Source organism: Lepidochelys olivacea, assembly GCF_965140295.1.
Source record: "Lepidochelys olivacea isolate rLepOli2 genome assembly, chromosome: 10".
NCBI lineage: Eukaryota > Metazoa > Chordata > Testudines > Cheloniidae > Lepidochelys > Lepidochelys olivacea.
In genome coordinates, this window is record NC_140420.1 from 7,668,024 (window position 1) to 7,684,541 (window position 16,518).

The window sequence follows — 16,518 nt, forward strand, 5'->3', positions numbered from 1 at the left end:
ACACCAGACAGTTAAAAACTCTCTATATTAAAAACGATATAAAGGTTCTGAGTTGGTTCTTGGTGGGAATAGGTTTACAGGCACATAATGCAGTTTTCAAAACATATTTTTAATTTGAGCAGGGAAATGGTCTACTGAATTTCCAGTTGTTTCTTGGGCACACCAGGTGGTACGTATTTAAAGCATATACAGGAACATAAATGAAGCCACTAACACTTACTAAATAAGATATATTTTTTTAAAACAGGAAATAAACTGGGTGGAAGACTTAGGAGTGGACTGCGTAGGAGCTTCAGGAGCCCCTTCGCCCTCCCTTCCAACCCACTGCTTCTTCCATAAATAATGCAACTTTAATAGAACTGTTTAAAAGAGACTCCTCTTAGTCCAAGTGAACCTTCAGACGTCCCCTCCCTTCGGTGGGAAAGCCGATGGGTGAGATCACAGTACAATAATCTGTATTATGTGCTATTAATAGAAACGTCTTAACACCAAAGTGTGTTTATTTCCTTACTAAGGCTTCTACAGTGGTTTTTTAGGATGCTGGCTAACTTGATGCCCAGATCCACGTCGTTTCCACCCATTAATAGAACAAGAGTGGAACAGTGGTTGCAACATTACCGTGAAGCCAGAGTCATTACTCTGTATAGTTACATATATTTATATCTGACTAGATCTAGTGCGGTGGGGTTAAAAGCCTTCATTGGTTTCGAATCCAAAATGCCTTTTGGCATAAACAGAATGGAAATTGTGAAGAGTTGCCTGCGGTTGGCTCCTCTCACAACGTCTTTGTTTTGTCAGAGGTGGTGAGTGACTTTGTTTTCTAGATTGTCTGATAATTCAGAGAAAGGGACTACAGAAGTACTTCTCCGCTCCCTGATGGGGGCACACAAACATGGAATATCCTGCATCTCATCCAGCTTTCCTCAGCTTTAAGACTCTGCTCTTCTTGTTCTGTGATCCAAGGGGTTGCTGTCTCTTCCCAGCTCCACTCTATTATAGCGTTTTAATGGCCCACACTTCCCCTCTTCTGTAGACTTATGATTTAATAATAGGGAATTTTAATGCCTATACAAGTGAGGACTAACAGCATAAGATAGAAGTATGGGAATGTTCTGTGCAAACATCTCTTGAAGCAACCCTCGCTGTTATACTCCTGTGTCTTTCCTGAGTGTGGATTGCTGCGGGATGGTGGCTTTGTGTCTCCATCTTAAAACTAGTTAGGTAGTTTGTGCCCCCTGCTGCTGTTAGGAAGCTGTTCCAGAGCCTCCCTCCTCTGATGGTTGGAAACCTTCTTCTAATTTCTAGCCTAACTTTATTCATGGCCAGGTTTATTTGTTCTTGTGCCAGCATTGTTCTTTAGCTTAAATAGCTCTTCTCCCTCCCTGGTGTTTACTCCCTGATGTATTTGTCAGCCTCATTTTGCAAGGCTAAACAAGCCAAGCTGTTTTAGTCTCCACTAATAAAATTGGCTTTCTGTTCCCCCTAATCATCCTCCCAGCCCCTCTCTGAAGATGTTACAGTTTGAATCCATTTTTCTTGAACGTGTGTGACCAGAACTGTACACAATATTCCAGATGAGTTCTTCTCAGTGCTTTCTACAATGTCATTAATAGTACAACCAGTATTACATTAACTATCCCTGTCAGTGCTGGAAATAGAGCATCCAGGTGAGCTAGGTGCTACAGTAATACAAATAATGTTGTACTGACTAAGTTGACCATAACAAGAAGGTCATGTAGTATGGCCTCTTTCGTCAACCAACAGATTTCACAACTTTTTTAATTTGTTCATATAGTGTCAATTACAACTGTATTTTGGAAATGCTTTTATAGAATATGGCTCTCGCCTGGATCAGGTGCTCACAAGTTCAAATCTAGCAGGGTTAGGGCCTGCACTATGCCACGCTGCAACTTTTGGAAATAGGAGTTCAGTGGTTCAGCTATTTGGATGTGAGGTGAACCGAAGTTCCTTCTGCCCAGCCGTGGCACTGTCCAGGTGAAAGCTGGACCCCGCAAAAAAAAAAAAAAAAAAATCAAATCAAAAGGCAAGATTTAAAGACTGGAGATGATTCAATGGGGAGGGAGATCCACACAGCCAGAACAGCACAAATGAGTGTGTCTCCTTTCTGTAGAGGTGGAGAGTTGCAGAGGAGAGGCCAGATTAGCAGGTAGAAGAGTAGGCCAGTGAAGCATGGGTGCAATTGTTTCTCCTCCTGGGGAACCAAACCATAGTAACAGCTCTGTACAGCAATGCGGTGCCCCTGGGGTGGTACTCAGAGCGTGAGTCATTCTGTGCAGTGGCTAAACAGAGCTCACCTGGGACCACTTCAGTTTCACTCTATTAATAGAAAGGCAGAGTGGAAAGTGCTATTCGATAGAAATGGGTTTAAACTGCTGCTCATGTAAATTACAAACATCAGGACAGTACAAGATTAGTTACTTCTGCAACAAGGATGCTTCTGTTGTAATTAAGGAAGCTTCTTTGAAACTGACCTTTCAAACCTGAATGGCTCTTCTCAGTTGGAGATAGTTTCTCCTGCTGAAATGGGATTGATGGAACTCCTATTGCTTCTGAACAATCAGTGCAATTAATTTACTGTAACAGTACTGGGAAGCAGAACTGTTAGCCCCCAAGAAATGATGGATTCTTCCCGAGGTATACAGGGTACTAAATACAATTTCCTAGAAATGAGCAGAGTAAGAGTGTAAGTAAAATACTTAATCTTATTTTTAATCTGTTTTATCCTTGATTGAAATGATGGCTGAAAACTTTTTTTGGGTGAAAATAGTCAAAGTATTTTTTTCAGAATATGATTACATGGTGAGCGTTCGTGGAGAACTTATTCCAATCTTACCAACATTTCTCTGAATAGCTCTCTAATTTAACAGTAATACTTTACCTTCCATGTGACTTCTTTCACGTGAAAAGCCAAGTGGACCAAACTTTTAATGAAAGTATGGTCTTTTGGAATATGACCTAAGAGATCTTTGTGTGTGCACTTACATTTTCCTTTGCCTTTATTGTGAAACATCTTTTATTACATTTCTTAGGAATTTTACTTAAATTGCTTCTGTCTCAAAGCTTATTGCAGGGCTAGAATTAAGTATGAGGGCAGATATCAACGTACCACCAAATATAACTAAATGAGTGAATTACCCACTTCTGCCTATGTAATTGTTATGTGGGACTACTATACACTGTGAATCCCCATTTATTTTCTGTTTGATGCTTGACCATCTGGGTAGAAACCCAGAATCTTTCAGATCAGCTCTAATATTGAAAGTCTCCTTTGAGCCTGAAATGCATGAATGCGTTTCTGGTTTGGCTCTGAGTCGTGTGATAGAAGGGAACTTGCAGATCATATGGAAGTCTTATGAATAATCCTGTATGTTGTTTTCCAGGCTTGGGCAGATGCATTTCGAAGTAGCCCTGATCTAACTGGAGTAGTGCATATTTATGAAGAACTCAAAAGGAAAGGGATAGAGTTTCCTATGGCAGATCTTGATGCTTTGTCTCCAATACACACACCACAGAGGGTAAGCTGCAGTGAAGGATTTTCCAGGGCCATATGAATAATTGGATACTATTCTTCTAACTTCTGCTCTTTTCCTCAGCTGTTGATTTATTAAAGTTGCCCCAAACTTTCTCAAACCTGGATGGCCTTTGTAATAGTAAAAGGGAGTGGAAAAGAATAAGGGAACTGCGTTGACAGGCTGATAAACTACTGGCATCCCCTTGAGACAAACATCAGCTCAAGAACAGAATGAATCTGAAGGAGTTTTATACACTTGTTCTGTACTGAATATTGTGATCTATCACCAAACTGCCACACAAACATAACTAATCTGCTCAGGACCAGCCCGGGCAGGATCTATTGTTGAGTTAATTATCTCTCCCCCAGAGAGGACAATTGTTTCTGTTGATGATATGGCGGAACTGCCTTCAATGAATCTTGTGCAGATGAACAAAGAAGGCCTGACTTTCAAAGGTTGCTTAGCACGCAAGCCAGTGTTCTGCATTTTGTGTACTTTTATTTTGCTTTACACAATTCATGGGGGACATCACAAGAAACCAGTAGATGTCCCCCACTTTCAAAGGTGCTAAGCAACCACAGCTCCCGTTGACTTTGTGTGAGCTGCAGGTACTCAGTACCTTGGAAAGTCAAGGCTTACAAACTCGACTCGGCTATTACTGTTGAAAAGTAAACTTGCTGATCACAAATATTCAGACTGTTCACTGTGAAACTATATGGCAATGCAGTAATATAGCTGCAAATTTAAATACACAGAAAAACAGGAAATGCACTTAGGTTGTGACAGCAAAATAAATTACCTGCAATGTGTGTGTAGCAAATGATTTTGTAAAATGTGACTTCATTTCTAGGCTACATTTCTTTCACTCTCTGACCCTTGTTTTTATTTTCTGTCTTGCCTTTCTTGTGGAGGAAAACTGGAACTAAAAGTTATGGATTGGGATAGAAGAGATGAATATAGCTTGTCAATGCTATTCCACATTTATGCTCTGATATGTCAGCTTGTATTCCATAACAAAAATTGACCTTTTCCTGAAGGTGGAGCTATGGTCTGTACTTGGGCATATTGCCTTAGGGTTGATGCAAACCAAGCACTGTCAGCATTCAGCATTTGAACCCTTTCTTTTTCTGATGTAACAGAGTGTTCCTGAAGTAGATCCAGCAGCAAATATGCATGTGTCCCAGTCCCAGCAAAAGACGAGCACGAGTTCCTATTCATCCCCATCTCCAACAACATATTCAGCTCCTCAGGCCCCACCTCTGAATGTGACTGGTCCCATCACTGCTAATTCTGAACAGGTACTGGGATAAAATTCTGGTTATTTCAAGTAAATAGATGAGTAAGGCTCTTAGCTCAGTAAATCAGCCTACTGAGCTGTCATCATAGTCATCTATTTTAATTTTTCTGAAGGTAAGTTTCAGTTGCAACCGAGACCTGGTTTTGTCTAGTGACCATTTCTCCTGTTGTGGATTGTGAAATCAATCTGCCTTTAAGGCTGTAAGAAAATTGTGACTTTTGTTGTTCAAAAGTTGTGGCCACAATTGGTTAAAGTTGCAGTTCAAGGCATGTAGCCTGCCTTCCAAAGCAGGGCAGCAGCACAGAAGAGACATCATGTGTCCTGCTTGGTTCTCGAAGGCAAGCATGACAGTGGGTGGAGTGGGCCAAATTTGAGTGGTGGTGTGACCCTGTCCAACCGGTTGCGACACCACTTGCTCAAATTACGCCTAGTCATCCTTCTGCCATGGCGGGAAGGGAGGGCAGGCCTAAAGTGATGAGTGGCTTTGCAACCTGGTTCATGGGATCGTAGCATCACTCAAATTTGCAGCAGCTGTAAAAGGTTTTAAAAGGTATTAAAAGTTGTGGTTTCCACAACAAAATGATGGGCTGCAATTTTCTTACAGCTGTATCTGTCTTGGATACACACAGTATCGATTACTGTAGTATCTGAGCATCTCAGTCTTTTAATGTATCCATCCTCCCAGCCCCTGTGTGGTAGGTATGTCTTACTGTTCCCAACTCATGAGTGGGGAACTGAGGCACAGAGAGACTAAATAACTTGAACAAGGTCACAGAGGGAGTCTGTGCCAGAACTGGGAACTGAATTTGGGGCTCTCAAGTCCCAAGCTATCACCCTAACCATTGGCCCATCCTTCCTATGAGATGCAATGAATGCAAGTCCAAAGAGGAAACGCCCTGATCCAGAGGTCATGTCTCCTTTTCCCCTCATCCATATCCATTTTGAGAGAAGAGGGTAATGTTTTATAGCATAATTCTGTTTAATTTAGCTGCTCTTCTTGTTTACTTCCATGTTTCCATCTGAGTGTTAGCACAGCTGGCTTTGTCATGGTGATGAATAACTAAGCTTGGCAGGATTTGATTTCAATCCACAAAGGTCAGTAAACGTCGATTTCAGCTGACACTGAAATCGACAGGAAAAAAAATCAATTGGTAACAGTTGGTGCGCCTGCAGGGAGAGGGTTCCCAGCCCTGCAGCAACACAGGGAGCTCTCTGCAGTCCTGCTGTCATGGGAGTGAGGGAGCAGGGCCCTGACAGCACAGCTGCAGAGGGCTCCCTGCACTGCCACAGGGCCAATGAACCCAGACTCTGCAGGTGCAAGGTGCAGGGAAGTCTGCTGTCCTGGCCTGGAGGAGCAGAGACCTCCTGGCCAAGACGGCAAGGAGGAGTTGTCCTCTGCCACTGCGGAGGCAGCCTTGCTGCTGAATGGCTCCATCCCCAGGCAGGAGCTATTCAGCAACAGGAATGTCTCCCCTACAGCCAGGAACTCCTTGTCATCCTTGTAGCTTTGGCTTGCAGTGTCTGCTCTGCCCAACCAGGACCACAGCCTTTCCCACACCTTGTGCCTTGTGATTCAATGTCACCAGCCTTTCGGCAGCACAGGGAGCCATCTGCAACCCGGCTGTCGGTGGAGCCCTAATCCCAACGCTACCACCCCTTAATTTCGAACAACTGTAAAACTTAAAATTGTTAAAAATAAAAAGTCTTAAAAATAAAACTGAATATTAATTGTTGAAATTAGAGAAAACAAAAATCGAATTCTGCCACGTCCTTCATAGCTTCTTTCTTCAGCACCGATCTGAAATGTTACTTATCTAGAGTAATCTATCTTCTTTATGATGAGATGTAGTAGCCTCTCTGTGATCTCCAATGACAAGCATCAGATTTACTGTTCCCAAGTCAAATCACAGAAGCAGGGGAGTTGCAGAGCCAGTACTTAAAAATGTTCTGCTTAACACTGAAAGGTAATATGGTCCTTGCTTTCTCTCCTCCCCAAAAATAGATTGCTCGGCTGCGTAGTGAACTGGATATTGTTCGTGGGAACACAAACGTGATGTCTGAAATGTTAACAGAAATGGTTCCTGGACAGGAGGATTCATCGGATCTTGAGTTGCTACAGGTAAGTGTGTTTTCCAGCAAATCTGTTCCTGGAGCCTGGCATGATGGGGTTTCCTTTTCCTGCGCTCCACTTCAGTTCCTTGGTTTGTCTGGTTCTGTATTGGAAGTGTGCTTGTGTCTGGACTCCTTAATTGGGCAATAGTCATGCTTTTTGGATGCTGTTGTGCAATTGAGGTATGTGATGAAATCCTCAAGGCGACTTCAGTCCTGTTCTGTGAACTTTGCTTGTTCCTTAATCTTTCGCTAATGCTGTGGTATGGAACCCGAAGAAAGAATTGAAATTGGAGGAAGGCCAATGCAATCCGTACTTCAGCAAACACTTAGGATCATCTTTATAATGGCAAAAAGACCCCAAATCCTGACAGAGCACAAACCTATTCTCTGTTCCAGGATGGATTAAATTTTACCAAGGGATACTGTCAATTCTTCGTCACTTGAAATCTTTATATCCAGACTGGATATCCCTTTCTTAAAGGTACTCTAGCTCAGCCAGAAGTTATGGGCTTGATGTAGGATACTGTTCTTTGTTCTCTGGCTTGTGCTGTGCAGGTCCAGACTAGATGATCATAATGGCCCTTCTGGCGTTAAAATCTATGAATACATTGAATCAGCAGTATTCCAGATGAGCCAGCCTTAATGGGACTAAGTTCATCTCCCAGGCTTCATGTCTTGTTCCCCAAGCCAGCAATGGCTGAGGGTGCTACTGGGGCAGTACACTCAGTTGCGGGCAGGCAGGTAGCCATTCGGCAACAGGAATGCTGAAGTAGATAAGGTCTCTGCCCTGAGAAAGTGATGAGCTGACTTTCCAGCTTCTGTCCCTGTTCGTTACTTGCCTTCTCTTCCAAAGTAGGCTATCGTCTCATCACTGGACCAGTGGAGGATGTGCCCCCACCCCACGTGGCACAATGGGAGCAAAGCAGGGAATTGCTTTCTGTGATGCACCAGAGTTCGAAATTGGTCCAAAACCTGGTCTCTCCGATGCAGCAGCAGTGTCTTGTCTCGAAGCCATCATGGCAGCTGATGGGAGACTTTACAATAGATAAGGAGCCTTTCAGCTACTAAGCCATTTGGATTGGATTGATCAAAACAAAAGCAGCTTCCAGGACACTGTGGCAGACCAAAACAGCACAGAACCATTTGTTTATATTTATAAACAAGCACGAAAATCCTGACCCAGTGTAATGCCAGTCTAGCTCTGAGGTTAGAGAAATGATCACACAGTGAAGTGTGACAGTAGTGATTCTTTATTCAGACTGGTTCTCTCCAGCTGATGCAGCCTAAATCTGGGTCACCGAGGAGAGAGACTATTTTTGACTTTAAAGATGGAAAGGTGTGAGCTGGATACTTATATGTGAAGGACTTCTTGCTTTGAGGTTTTATATCGTCGTGCTTCTTAAATAGTTCCTGACATTTTCCTCCACAATTAAATGTAAACAGCCTGCCTAAGAGCCACGACTGAGCAGAATAGATAGGGACTGTCAGCCCTATCCACTATGGCAGCAAGCAAACCTCTGAAATGTCACAATCTGCTTCTAAAGTGACTGGGATCAAAACTGACATTGGAGAACATATTCCTCAAGCTGTTAAGGCAGCTGGATTGCATGAAGTGAAATTTATCCAGAGCTTAGAATGTCAGAGCAAGCAAAGAAAACAAACACGTTTTGCTTTCATCCCAAAGGTTATGTACCAACAAGTCATCCTTGTTTAGTGCTGAATTTCCTCTCTGGGGAGGGGTGGGAGAAGAGGCGGAACATGATTTGGTTGAAAAGCTTATTCTCATTGGAGTAAAACTGGGGTCTCGCCAGTGGCATCAGGCAGCTCTCCTGACATGTCAGTTTTAACCTCTGGTCCATACAGTTGCAACCCTGTGCCCTCTGAGACTGCCAGAGGTGAAAGAATATACCCATTAATTGGTGATGGCAGAGAAAGCAGATCACTTAACTAAGGCAAACTTGTCTTTCACCTCAAGGGATATGGGTTCATCTACAGGGCACACCTCTATGCAGTCTAGCCTTTAAGGTTCTCTCCTTAATCATTCAGTGCCCTGGGTTACATCTTATCAGTGGACACGCTGACCCCGGTGAGACTCTACTATTTGGTGTTGTGTAGTACTACTATCCAGAATGTTTTAGCGTTTAGTTCTGCAATGTGTGTAGTTTGTATTTGTTTCCATAATACATGGTCACGCTTTGTGCTGTGTGCTTCCACTTTCCCAGCTGCTGGGGTGTTTCTTTTTCACTGTGTCTAGCCAAACCAGTGGCAAATACCAGTGATCACTTTCCCATGCTCCTAAGCCCGACAGGACAATACCTTTGGTGCTTTGTGCTGCTAGGCAGAAAACCTGGGTGTGTCCATTCTGGGAGGCCCTGGCTGTCGTATGCTTACTCCCAAAAATATTTATGAAAATAATCCATAGGTATTTAATTTTTTAAAAATCTTTGCCATGTATTTATGATTAAAGAAGAACTAGACACAGAATCATAAATAGGCCGTCAAGGTTTTAGGCCATGGTCCTTCTGAAATGTGTGTTCTCTTGGGTGGCATTTAATCTTCCGTAATCCACATTGCGTTGGTGCTTCTCATCTGATTGAGAATGCTGAGCCAGTGATGCATGTGGCTGAAAACAGAGCCCAAGCAAATATACTTGTTCTTCACTGGTTATTGTAATACATGCGTGTACAATTTATTTCCTTAGGAACTGAACCGAACCTGTAGAGCTATGCAACAGAGAATTGTGGAACTTATCTCCCGAGTATCCAATGAAGAAGTCACGGAGGAACTGCTGCATGTGAATGATGATTTAAATAACGTCTTCCTCAGATATGAGAGGTGGGACACCTTTTCCAGTAGTCCTATTTACTCCCACATTTTGGGTTTCCTCAGAAATGCAGGACAAATTATTAAGCAACCAATAAGATGAAATGCAAAGCAAATTGGAGGAACTGGACCAAGAAACTGGTATGAAGAATTCATATGTTCTCCATTGTGATTGGCCTTAAATTCATCCGTGTCCCCAAGAAGGCTTACAGATTCTGGTTTTAAAAGATGCTGAGATTTTTTTCATAGCCACTGAGTTTTGGTTTCTTTTAGAATTACAAAAAAGAGAACTGATTTGAATGTAGCTATGACTTCTCAAAGCACTGGGTTGTAAAAGTTGCAAATAAACGCTGGGCTCCTACCTTTTAAATTCAAAACCAGAAATGTGTTTTAAAATTAGAGACTGATTGCTGTTACATTACATATCCTACTAAATGTAGGACTCTTGGGAAAGTTTAATCCTTCCCTGAATGATTGGAGCAGGAGTCAAACCTATTAAAAAAGGGTGCTTGTCTCCCCTACTGATAACACAAGCCTTGTTTATAAAAAAAGCTTTTTAAAAATAAATTAGACTCTAGCTGTGTGATTTTGTGCTGTCACAGAAAAACTGCACATTGATGCAAAAAATCCGTATCCCCAATCCATTTCACCTAGTCTTTTGCACCAGATTCTTCACAATTTCCAAACTAGAATTGTTCCTCATGCTATGAATTGGGACAATTCAACACCTGTGAGCAGGATTTTACAAGTAGCGAAGTGTAAATGTCTCTGCTTAAGGCTCAGAATGAGACTGATTACCCGTAAAATGGTGAAACTTGAAACATTTTTCTCCATCTCGAATCTCACTGAATGGGGTTAAGCTTATTATTGTGTTTTACACCTAAAGGGCAGCTGCACAGTTAAAAAAAAGTTTGAAAAACGCAAATAAATTGCAGAGTCACTGCGTAGGTTTGACTATTTCAAGCATGTAGAAACCAGTTTATCCTCTTCCTCCTTTACCTCCATTACTCAGAGTTCAGAATTCCAGATGTTGGTTTCTGGTGCCACTGATGACATAAAATGCAGTCAGTGGATGCAAGCAGGAACTGACTTCTTGAATTTGGAGCTTGTTGGTTCACAAGAGAAAGTGGCTTGTAAATCTTAGTAGCACATATTTCTCAATACAATGGGGATGCTTTCATTTTTGGGAGCACGCAGAGTGGGGCTTGATATTTCAGAAAAGCTGAGCATGCACAGCCTCCACAGACACTTACAGAAATTTGGGCCTAAACTTCCCTCTATATTTGCTCTTAATTGACAATGTAGATTCCACTGTTAGTTTAAGAAATCTTCGCAGTTCACTCTGACATTGTCCTGCTGGCAGAAGGCCCATGGTATTGAATGAACGTGCACAGGTCCTGACTTTCGTACCGGGTGGAGAGGGTTGGAGTTTCTAATTGATCTTTATTCAGAAACAGGCTGACTTCAAAACATTTTGTTGTGTTTCATAAGGAAAGAGGGTGATAGATGGCTTTTGTAAAGGGAAATCATGCCTCGCCAATCTATTAGAATTCTGTGAGAGGGTCAACAAACGTGGACAAGGGTGATCCAGTGGATACAGCGTACTTAGACTTTCAGAAAGCCTTTGACAAGGTCCTTCACCGATGGCTCTGAAGCAAAGCAAGCAGTCATGGGATAAGATCGAATGTCCTCTCAAGGATCGATAACTGGTTAAAAGATAGGAAACAAAGAGAAGGAATAAATGGTCAGTTTTCAGAATGGAGAGAGGTAAATAGTGGTGTCCCCCAGGGGTCAATACTGGAACCAGTCCTATTCAATATATTCATAAATGATCTGGAAAAAGGGGTAAACCAGTGAGGTGGCACAATTTGCAGATGATACAAAGCTACTCAAGATAGTTAAGTGCAAAGCAGACTGAGAAGGGTTACAGTGAGATTTCACAAAACTGTGTGACGGCAACAAAATGGCAGGTGAAATTCATTGTTGACAGATGCAGAGCAATGCACATTGGAAAACATAATCCCAACTATACATATAAAATGATGGGGTCTAAATTAGTGGTTACCAGTCAAGAAAGAGATCTTGGAGTCCTTGTGATAGTTCTCTGAAAACATCCACTCAATGTGCAGCAGCAGTCAAACAAGTGAACAGAATGTTAGGAACCATTAGGAAAGAGATAGATAAGACAGAAAATATCGTATTGCCTCTATATAAATCCACTGTACGCCCACACCTTGAATGCTGCATGCAGATCTGGTTGCCTCATCTCAAAAAAGATATATTTAGAATGGGAAAAGGTACAGAGCAGGGCAACAACAGTTAGGGGTGTGGAACAGCTTCCATATGAGGAGATATTTAAAAGACTGAGATTTTTTCAGCTTGGAAAAATATAAAATCAGGTCTATAAAATCATGACTAGTGTGGATAAAGTAAATAAGGAAGTGTTATTTACTCCTTCTCATAACACACGAACTAGGGGTCCCCAAATGAAATGAATAGGCAGCAGGTTTAAAACAAACAAAAGGAAGTATTTCTTCACACAATGCACAGTCAACCTATGGAACTCATTGCCAGGAGATGCTGTGAAGGCCAAAACTATAACAGGGTTAAAAAAAGAACTAGATAAATTCATGGAGAATGGGTCCATCAGTGGCTATTAGCCAGAGTGGCTAGAGATGCAACCCCATGCTCTGAGCGTCCCTAGCTTCTGTTTGCCAGAAGCTGGGAGTGGATGACAGGGATGGATCACCTGATTATCTGCTCTGTTCATTCTCTCTGAAGCACGTGGCATTGGCCACTGCCAGAAGACAGGATACTGGGCTAGATGGACCATGGATCTGACCCAGTATGGCTGTTCTTACGTTCTTAGATCTGCATGAGGGCAACCCTAGAGAGTGGGGAAGATCCATTTTTAGTGACTGTTAAGGCTGAGTCTGGGCCACAGACATACAGCTAGTGGAAACAAATGACCCTGCCCAGTGTTTTTCCTCTAATCAATCTATTTTAGCTGAAGTGGTTTATTTTGTGCTTGGGGAGTGTCTGCCTGGGCATTGGCCCTGAGCAGCTGCTGAGAGCCTGGGAGTGTTTAGACAAGGGGACAGACCCATGAAATGTTGAGAGAGATGAGGTTTGCAGAAGCACTGAATGTACTGTAGCGTGCTCCTTGGGCAGAGCTGTGCTAGGGTGCTGCTCTGCAAAGTGGGAAATGCTTGGGGAGGGGGAGTACTCAACTCTCTGGCCAGGGGCATTACCCTTCTGGCTCCAAGTTCTCCTACCCCATTTCTTCAGAAAATCCTGTCAAGTGGCGGTTTATGAAGGGAAGCTGTGCAGCCTCCTTCACGCTGCAGACCCTGGATGTACTGGCCTCCATGTGCTGTAAGAGCCAATTAGTCAACACCATCCCTGCTGGAGCCCCGGAACACAACCTCTGTAATAGTTTTCTTTCTTCCTTCAGAGCAGCTGGGAGATCTCACCAAAAGCCCCAAAAAGCTATCTTCACTCCGACGGACATGTCCTGGCTTTGTCTTGAACTTGACTTGCTCCGAGTGCATGTGTGGGTTTGATAGTCTCTTTTGTTTTATAACAGGTTTGAACGGTACCGATCAGGCCGTTCGGCACAAAGCGCCAGTAATGGAGTAAGTATCCAGTTCACCTTCTACAGTCGTGGTGCACTCAGGAGACTTTTGCCAAACACACGCTGAGTGTCTGCGTTGTAACGCTGGCTATGGTGAAGAACGTTTCCATGACTGATTGGTATTGAATGTACAAAATGAGGTGAAAGATAGAGGCCTTGCGGGGGCTCAGCTCTTACCATTACACGGCTCCAAAGCTAAAGGGGATGAGGAAACAGAAGGCAACTTAACTAATTCTGAGGTGATAGGGGAGAAGTGAGAGATTTTTCAAGGCTGTGTTGGATGAGCTAATACCATAAAAGCAAGCCAGATGTTGAGCCTATACTGCTTTTTGGACAGTGACCCAGCCAAACAAATATCTTTTCTGTCTACTTGTGTTGCATTCATAATCTAAAAGCCTAATTAAAATACTCCCATTTGCAACAGCTTTCCACAGAGGGCTTTTTTAGGAAGCATCCATCATTCTCATTTTATTTTGTCTCTGTTATAATTGCTCGGCAGGAAGTATAACCTACCATCTTGACTGTCCCAACAGGTGCTGAGTGAAGTGACGGAGGATAATTTAATAGATCTGGGCCCTGGTTCCCCAGCTGTTGTGAGCCCAATGGTGGGGAGCACAGCACCTCCAACTTCACTTTCCTCGCAACTTGCAGGGCTTGGTAAGTACCTAATTTTTAAAGGACAGATCAGCATGGAACAGTAGCTGCATGTGACTTGTCCCGAGCCACTCCGTGGTGAGCCTGCATTTGGGTCACTGGGTTAACAAGTGCCTGTGTTTTGTTTGAGGTAGTAGTTACTGGTAACAGCCTGGTGACATTAAGAAGAGCTGTGGGTAAAAAGCATTGTCCAGCAGTTAGAACAGTGGAAAAGGAGATGGATATGGGCTTTAGTCTATCACCGATTCACTGTGTAACCTTGGGTTATTCGCTTAACCTCTGTGCTTCCATTGTCCTATCTGTAAAGTCAGGATATTACTGATTTACTTGCTCCAAAGGGATTTGAGACTTAGAAGCACTTTTACAAACTTTAATTGAAATCCTCGGATGAATGGTTCTATCCAAGGACAAATCTTGTGTTTTACAATAGATGAAAGGGCTCTTGATCTGGTCATTCCTTTTGACCTCTGCATTGGATTCCCAGCCAGTTTAACAATGGGGAGAAGCACAAGGACTAAGAACTACAGCTGAGAAGACTGGAATCCTTGCGCAAAATAGCTGTCCTCTTCTTTTGTGTCATCTGTGTCAAAACAACAAAACTGGGGGCTGGGAGGAGAGAAGGCAGCTTTATACTACTTAGGAGGTATAGTCTATATCATGGTTCTTGAGTGATGGGAAATCTCTATCCAGGCTACTCAGGGTAAAAATCCAGGCTACTCAGTGCAATATTATGGCTCTCATCTACTTTTCACTGTAACTATCCTATATTGCTGCTGATTTCTTGTGTATCCTAGGTATTCCTGACTGGTACTTGATCACAGTTCACTATTCTATTGGTCCCTTATTCTCTGTTGTTGTTGTAGACTTGGGCACAAACAGTGTCAGTGGAACACTCAGCTCCCTTCAACACTGTAACCCTCGAGACGACTTTGACATGTTTGCACAGACAAGAGGCAGTTCCTTGGCTGATCAGCGGAAGAGGTAAGTTGGCATTTGGTTTTAAATGCTCTTTGTTCCTAGGGAACAAAATTTGAGGCCTCTTCAGGTCAAAGTGATCTTATAGCTCAAATTACATGGATTTTCATCCTCTGACCTTACTTAACGTAGATTTTCTCCTGCTGGATTTCATTGGATTATTTGGTAGGTGGAGAGGTTGTTTTTATAGGCGAAGGTCCACTGTAGATTGGTTCAGTAATTTCAGGTGCTATCTTGTTTCACCTCTGAATTTCCAAGTCACCTAGAAACTTAGGAATGAAGTTGCTTAAATTCTTTTTCTACACAGTGGGTCTGGGAATTAACCTTCCCCTAAATAACCCTGAAGGTATCTGAATATGAGAGTAAATTTTGGAAGACTAGCAGTGGCTTAGGGTAAGTCTATACTGCAGTTAAAAACTCGTGGCTGGCCCATGCTACCTGCCTTGGGCTCGGGCTGCGGTGCTATTTATTTGCAGCATAGACATCTACAGTCAGCAAGGAGTGCGGGCTCTAGGATCCTGCAAGGTTGGAGGGTCCCAGAGCTTGGGCTGCAGCCAAACCAGAACGTCTGCACTGCAATTAAGTGGTCCCCGTAGCCTGAGCCCTGCGAGCCCAGTTCAGCTGGCCTGGGTCGGCTGCAGGTGTCTAATTGCAGTGTAGACATGCCCTTAGAGTCTTTCACATATAGGTCATGGCTTCAACCTGCACAGGTCTGTAAAGACCAATCGTGATCACCTGAGCCTGGGAACTGAATTACCATCTCACCCTTAGGGCTGATTCCTGCTGCTCCAGATCAAGGTATGTTGGCTGGGCAGCATGAAGAAGCTCCCACACTCTACCTAGTCTGTAGAAAACAAGACGTCCGAGGGCTGCACCTTCCCAAGCACTGAATAGGAATGATTTTTTTTAATGAAAAAGGAACCCATGCTCTTATTCTGAGAGCTTTTGATCTCTCTCATGTGAGGCTCATTAGAAGGAGACTGTCAGGTATTTTTGTTCGACGTAACCCTTCTATAAGGCCCTCCCTGGTTTCAAATTCAAATTCAAACTCCCTGGTAGCTACCCGCTGCATTCTCTCTCTGCCTGGTTTTCTCAAAAAAAAGATCCACATCAGGAGAGACCAGGCCTGGAAAATCACAGCTAGGAAGCTACAGCTCAGAGGTCCTGGAGAGCAGGAGGGCTTAAGCAGCCATAAGTACAGATGTCCATGCTGCTCCAGGAGTAATAGAAATATATTTGATCAGTTTAGCATTTTAATTTAGAGTTGCTAAATTAGCACTAAGGGTGACTGAATTCACACTGGGGTGCTAAGCCTGGGGTAAACACATCATAGTGGGATCCAGATCCAGATCCCTTACAGGGTTTCCGTTATGCCTGTTGTACTAAATGAAACGTGAAACTGCTCTTCTCAGCCTGCAACTCCATCTCCATCATATGGGAAATAATGGAGCAAAGAGCACACTGAAATCCATCATTTCAGAAGGGAGGAT

General features: G+C 43.1%; 1 protein-coding gene across 5 annotated transcripts in view; it reads left to right on the forward strand.

The window, feature by feature from the left end:
• Window positions 1-16,518, forward strand: part of TOM1L2 (target of myb1 like 2 membrane trafficking protein) — a 64,488-nt gene that overhangs the window by 27,454 nt on the left and 20,516 nt on the right. For all 5 annotated transcript variants that reach the window (XM_084641795.1, XM_084641796.1, XM_084641799.1 and 2 more), the window contains exons 5-11: window positions 3,402-3,536; window positions 4,673-4,831; window positions 6,833-6,949; window positions 9,644-9,777; window positions 13,352-13,400; window positions 13,933-14,056; window positions 14,917-15,034. In XM_084641795.1, coding sequence (XP_084497921.1) covers window positions 3,402-3,536; window positions 4,673-4,831; window positions 6,833-6,949; window positions 9,644-9,777; window positions 13,352-13,400; window positions 13,933-14,056; window positions 14,917-15,034 — 836 coding nt within the window. The remainder of the gene's footprint in view (window positions 1-3,401; window positions 3,537-4,672; window positions 4,832-6,832; window positions 6,950-9,643; window positions 9,778-13,351; window positions 13,401-13,932; window positions 14,057-14,916; window positions 15,035-16,518) is intronic.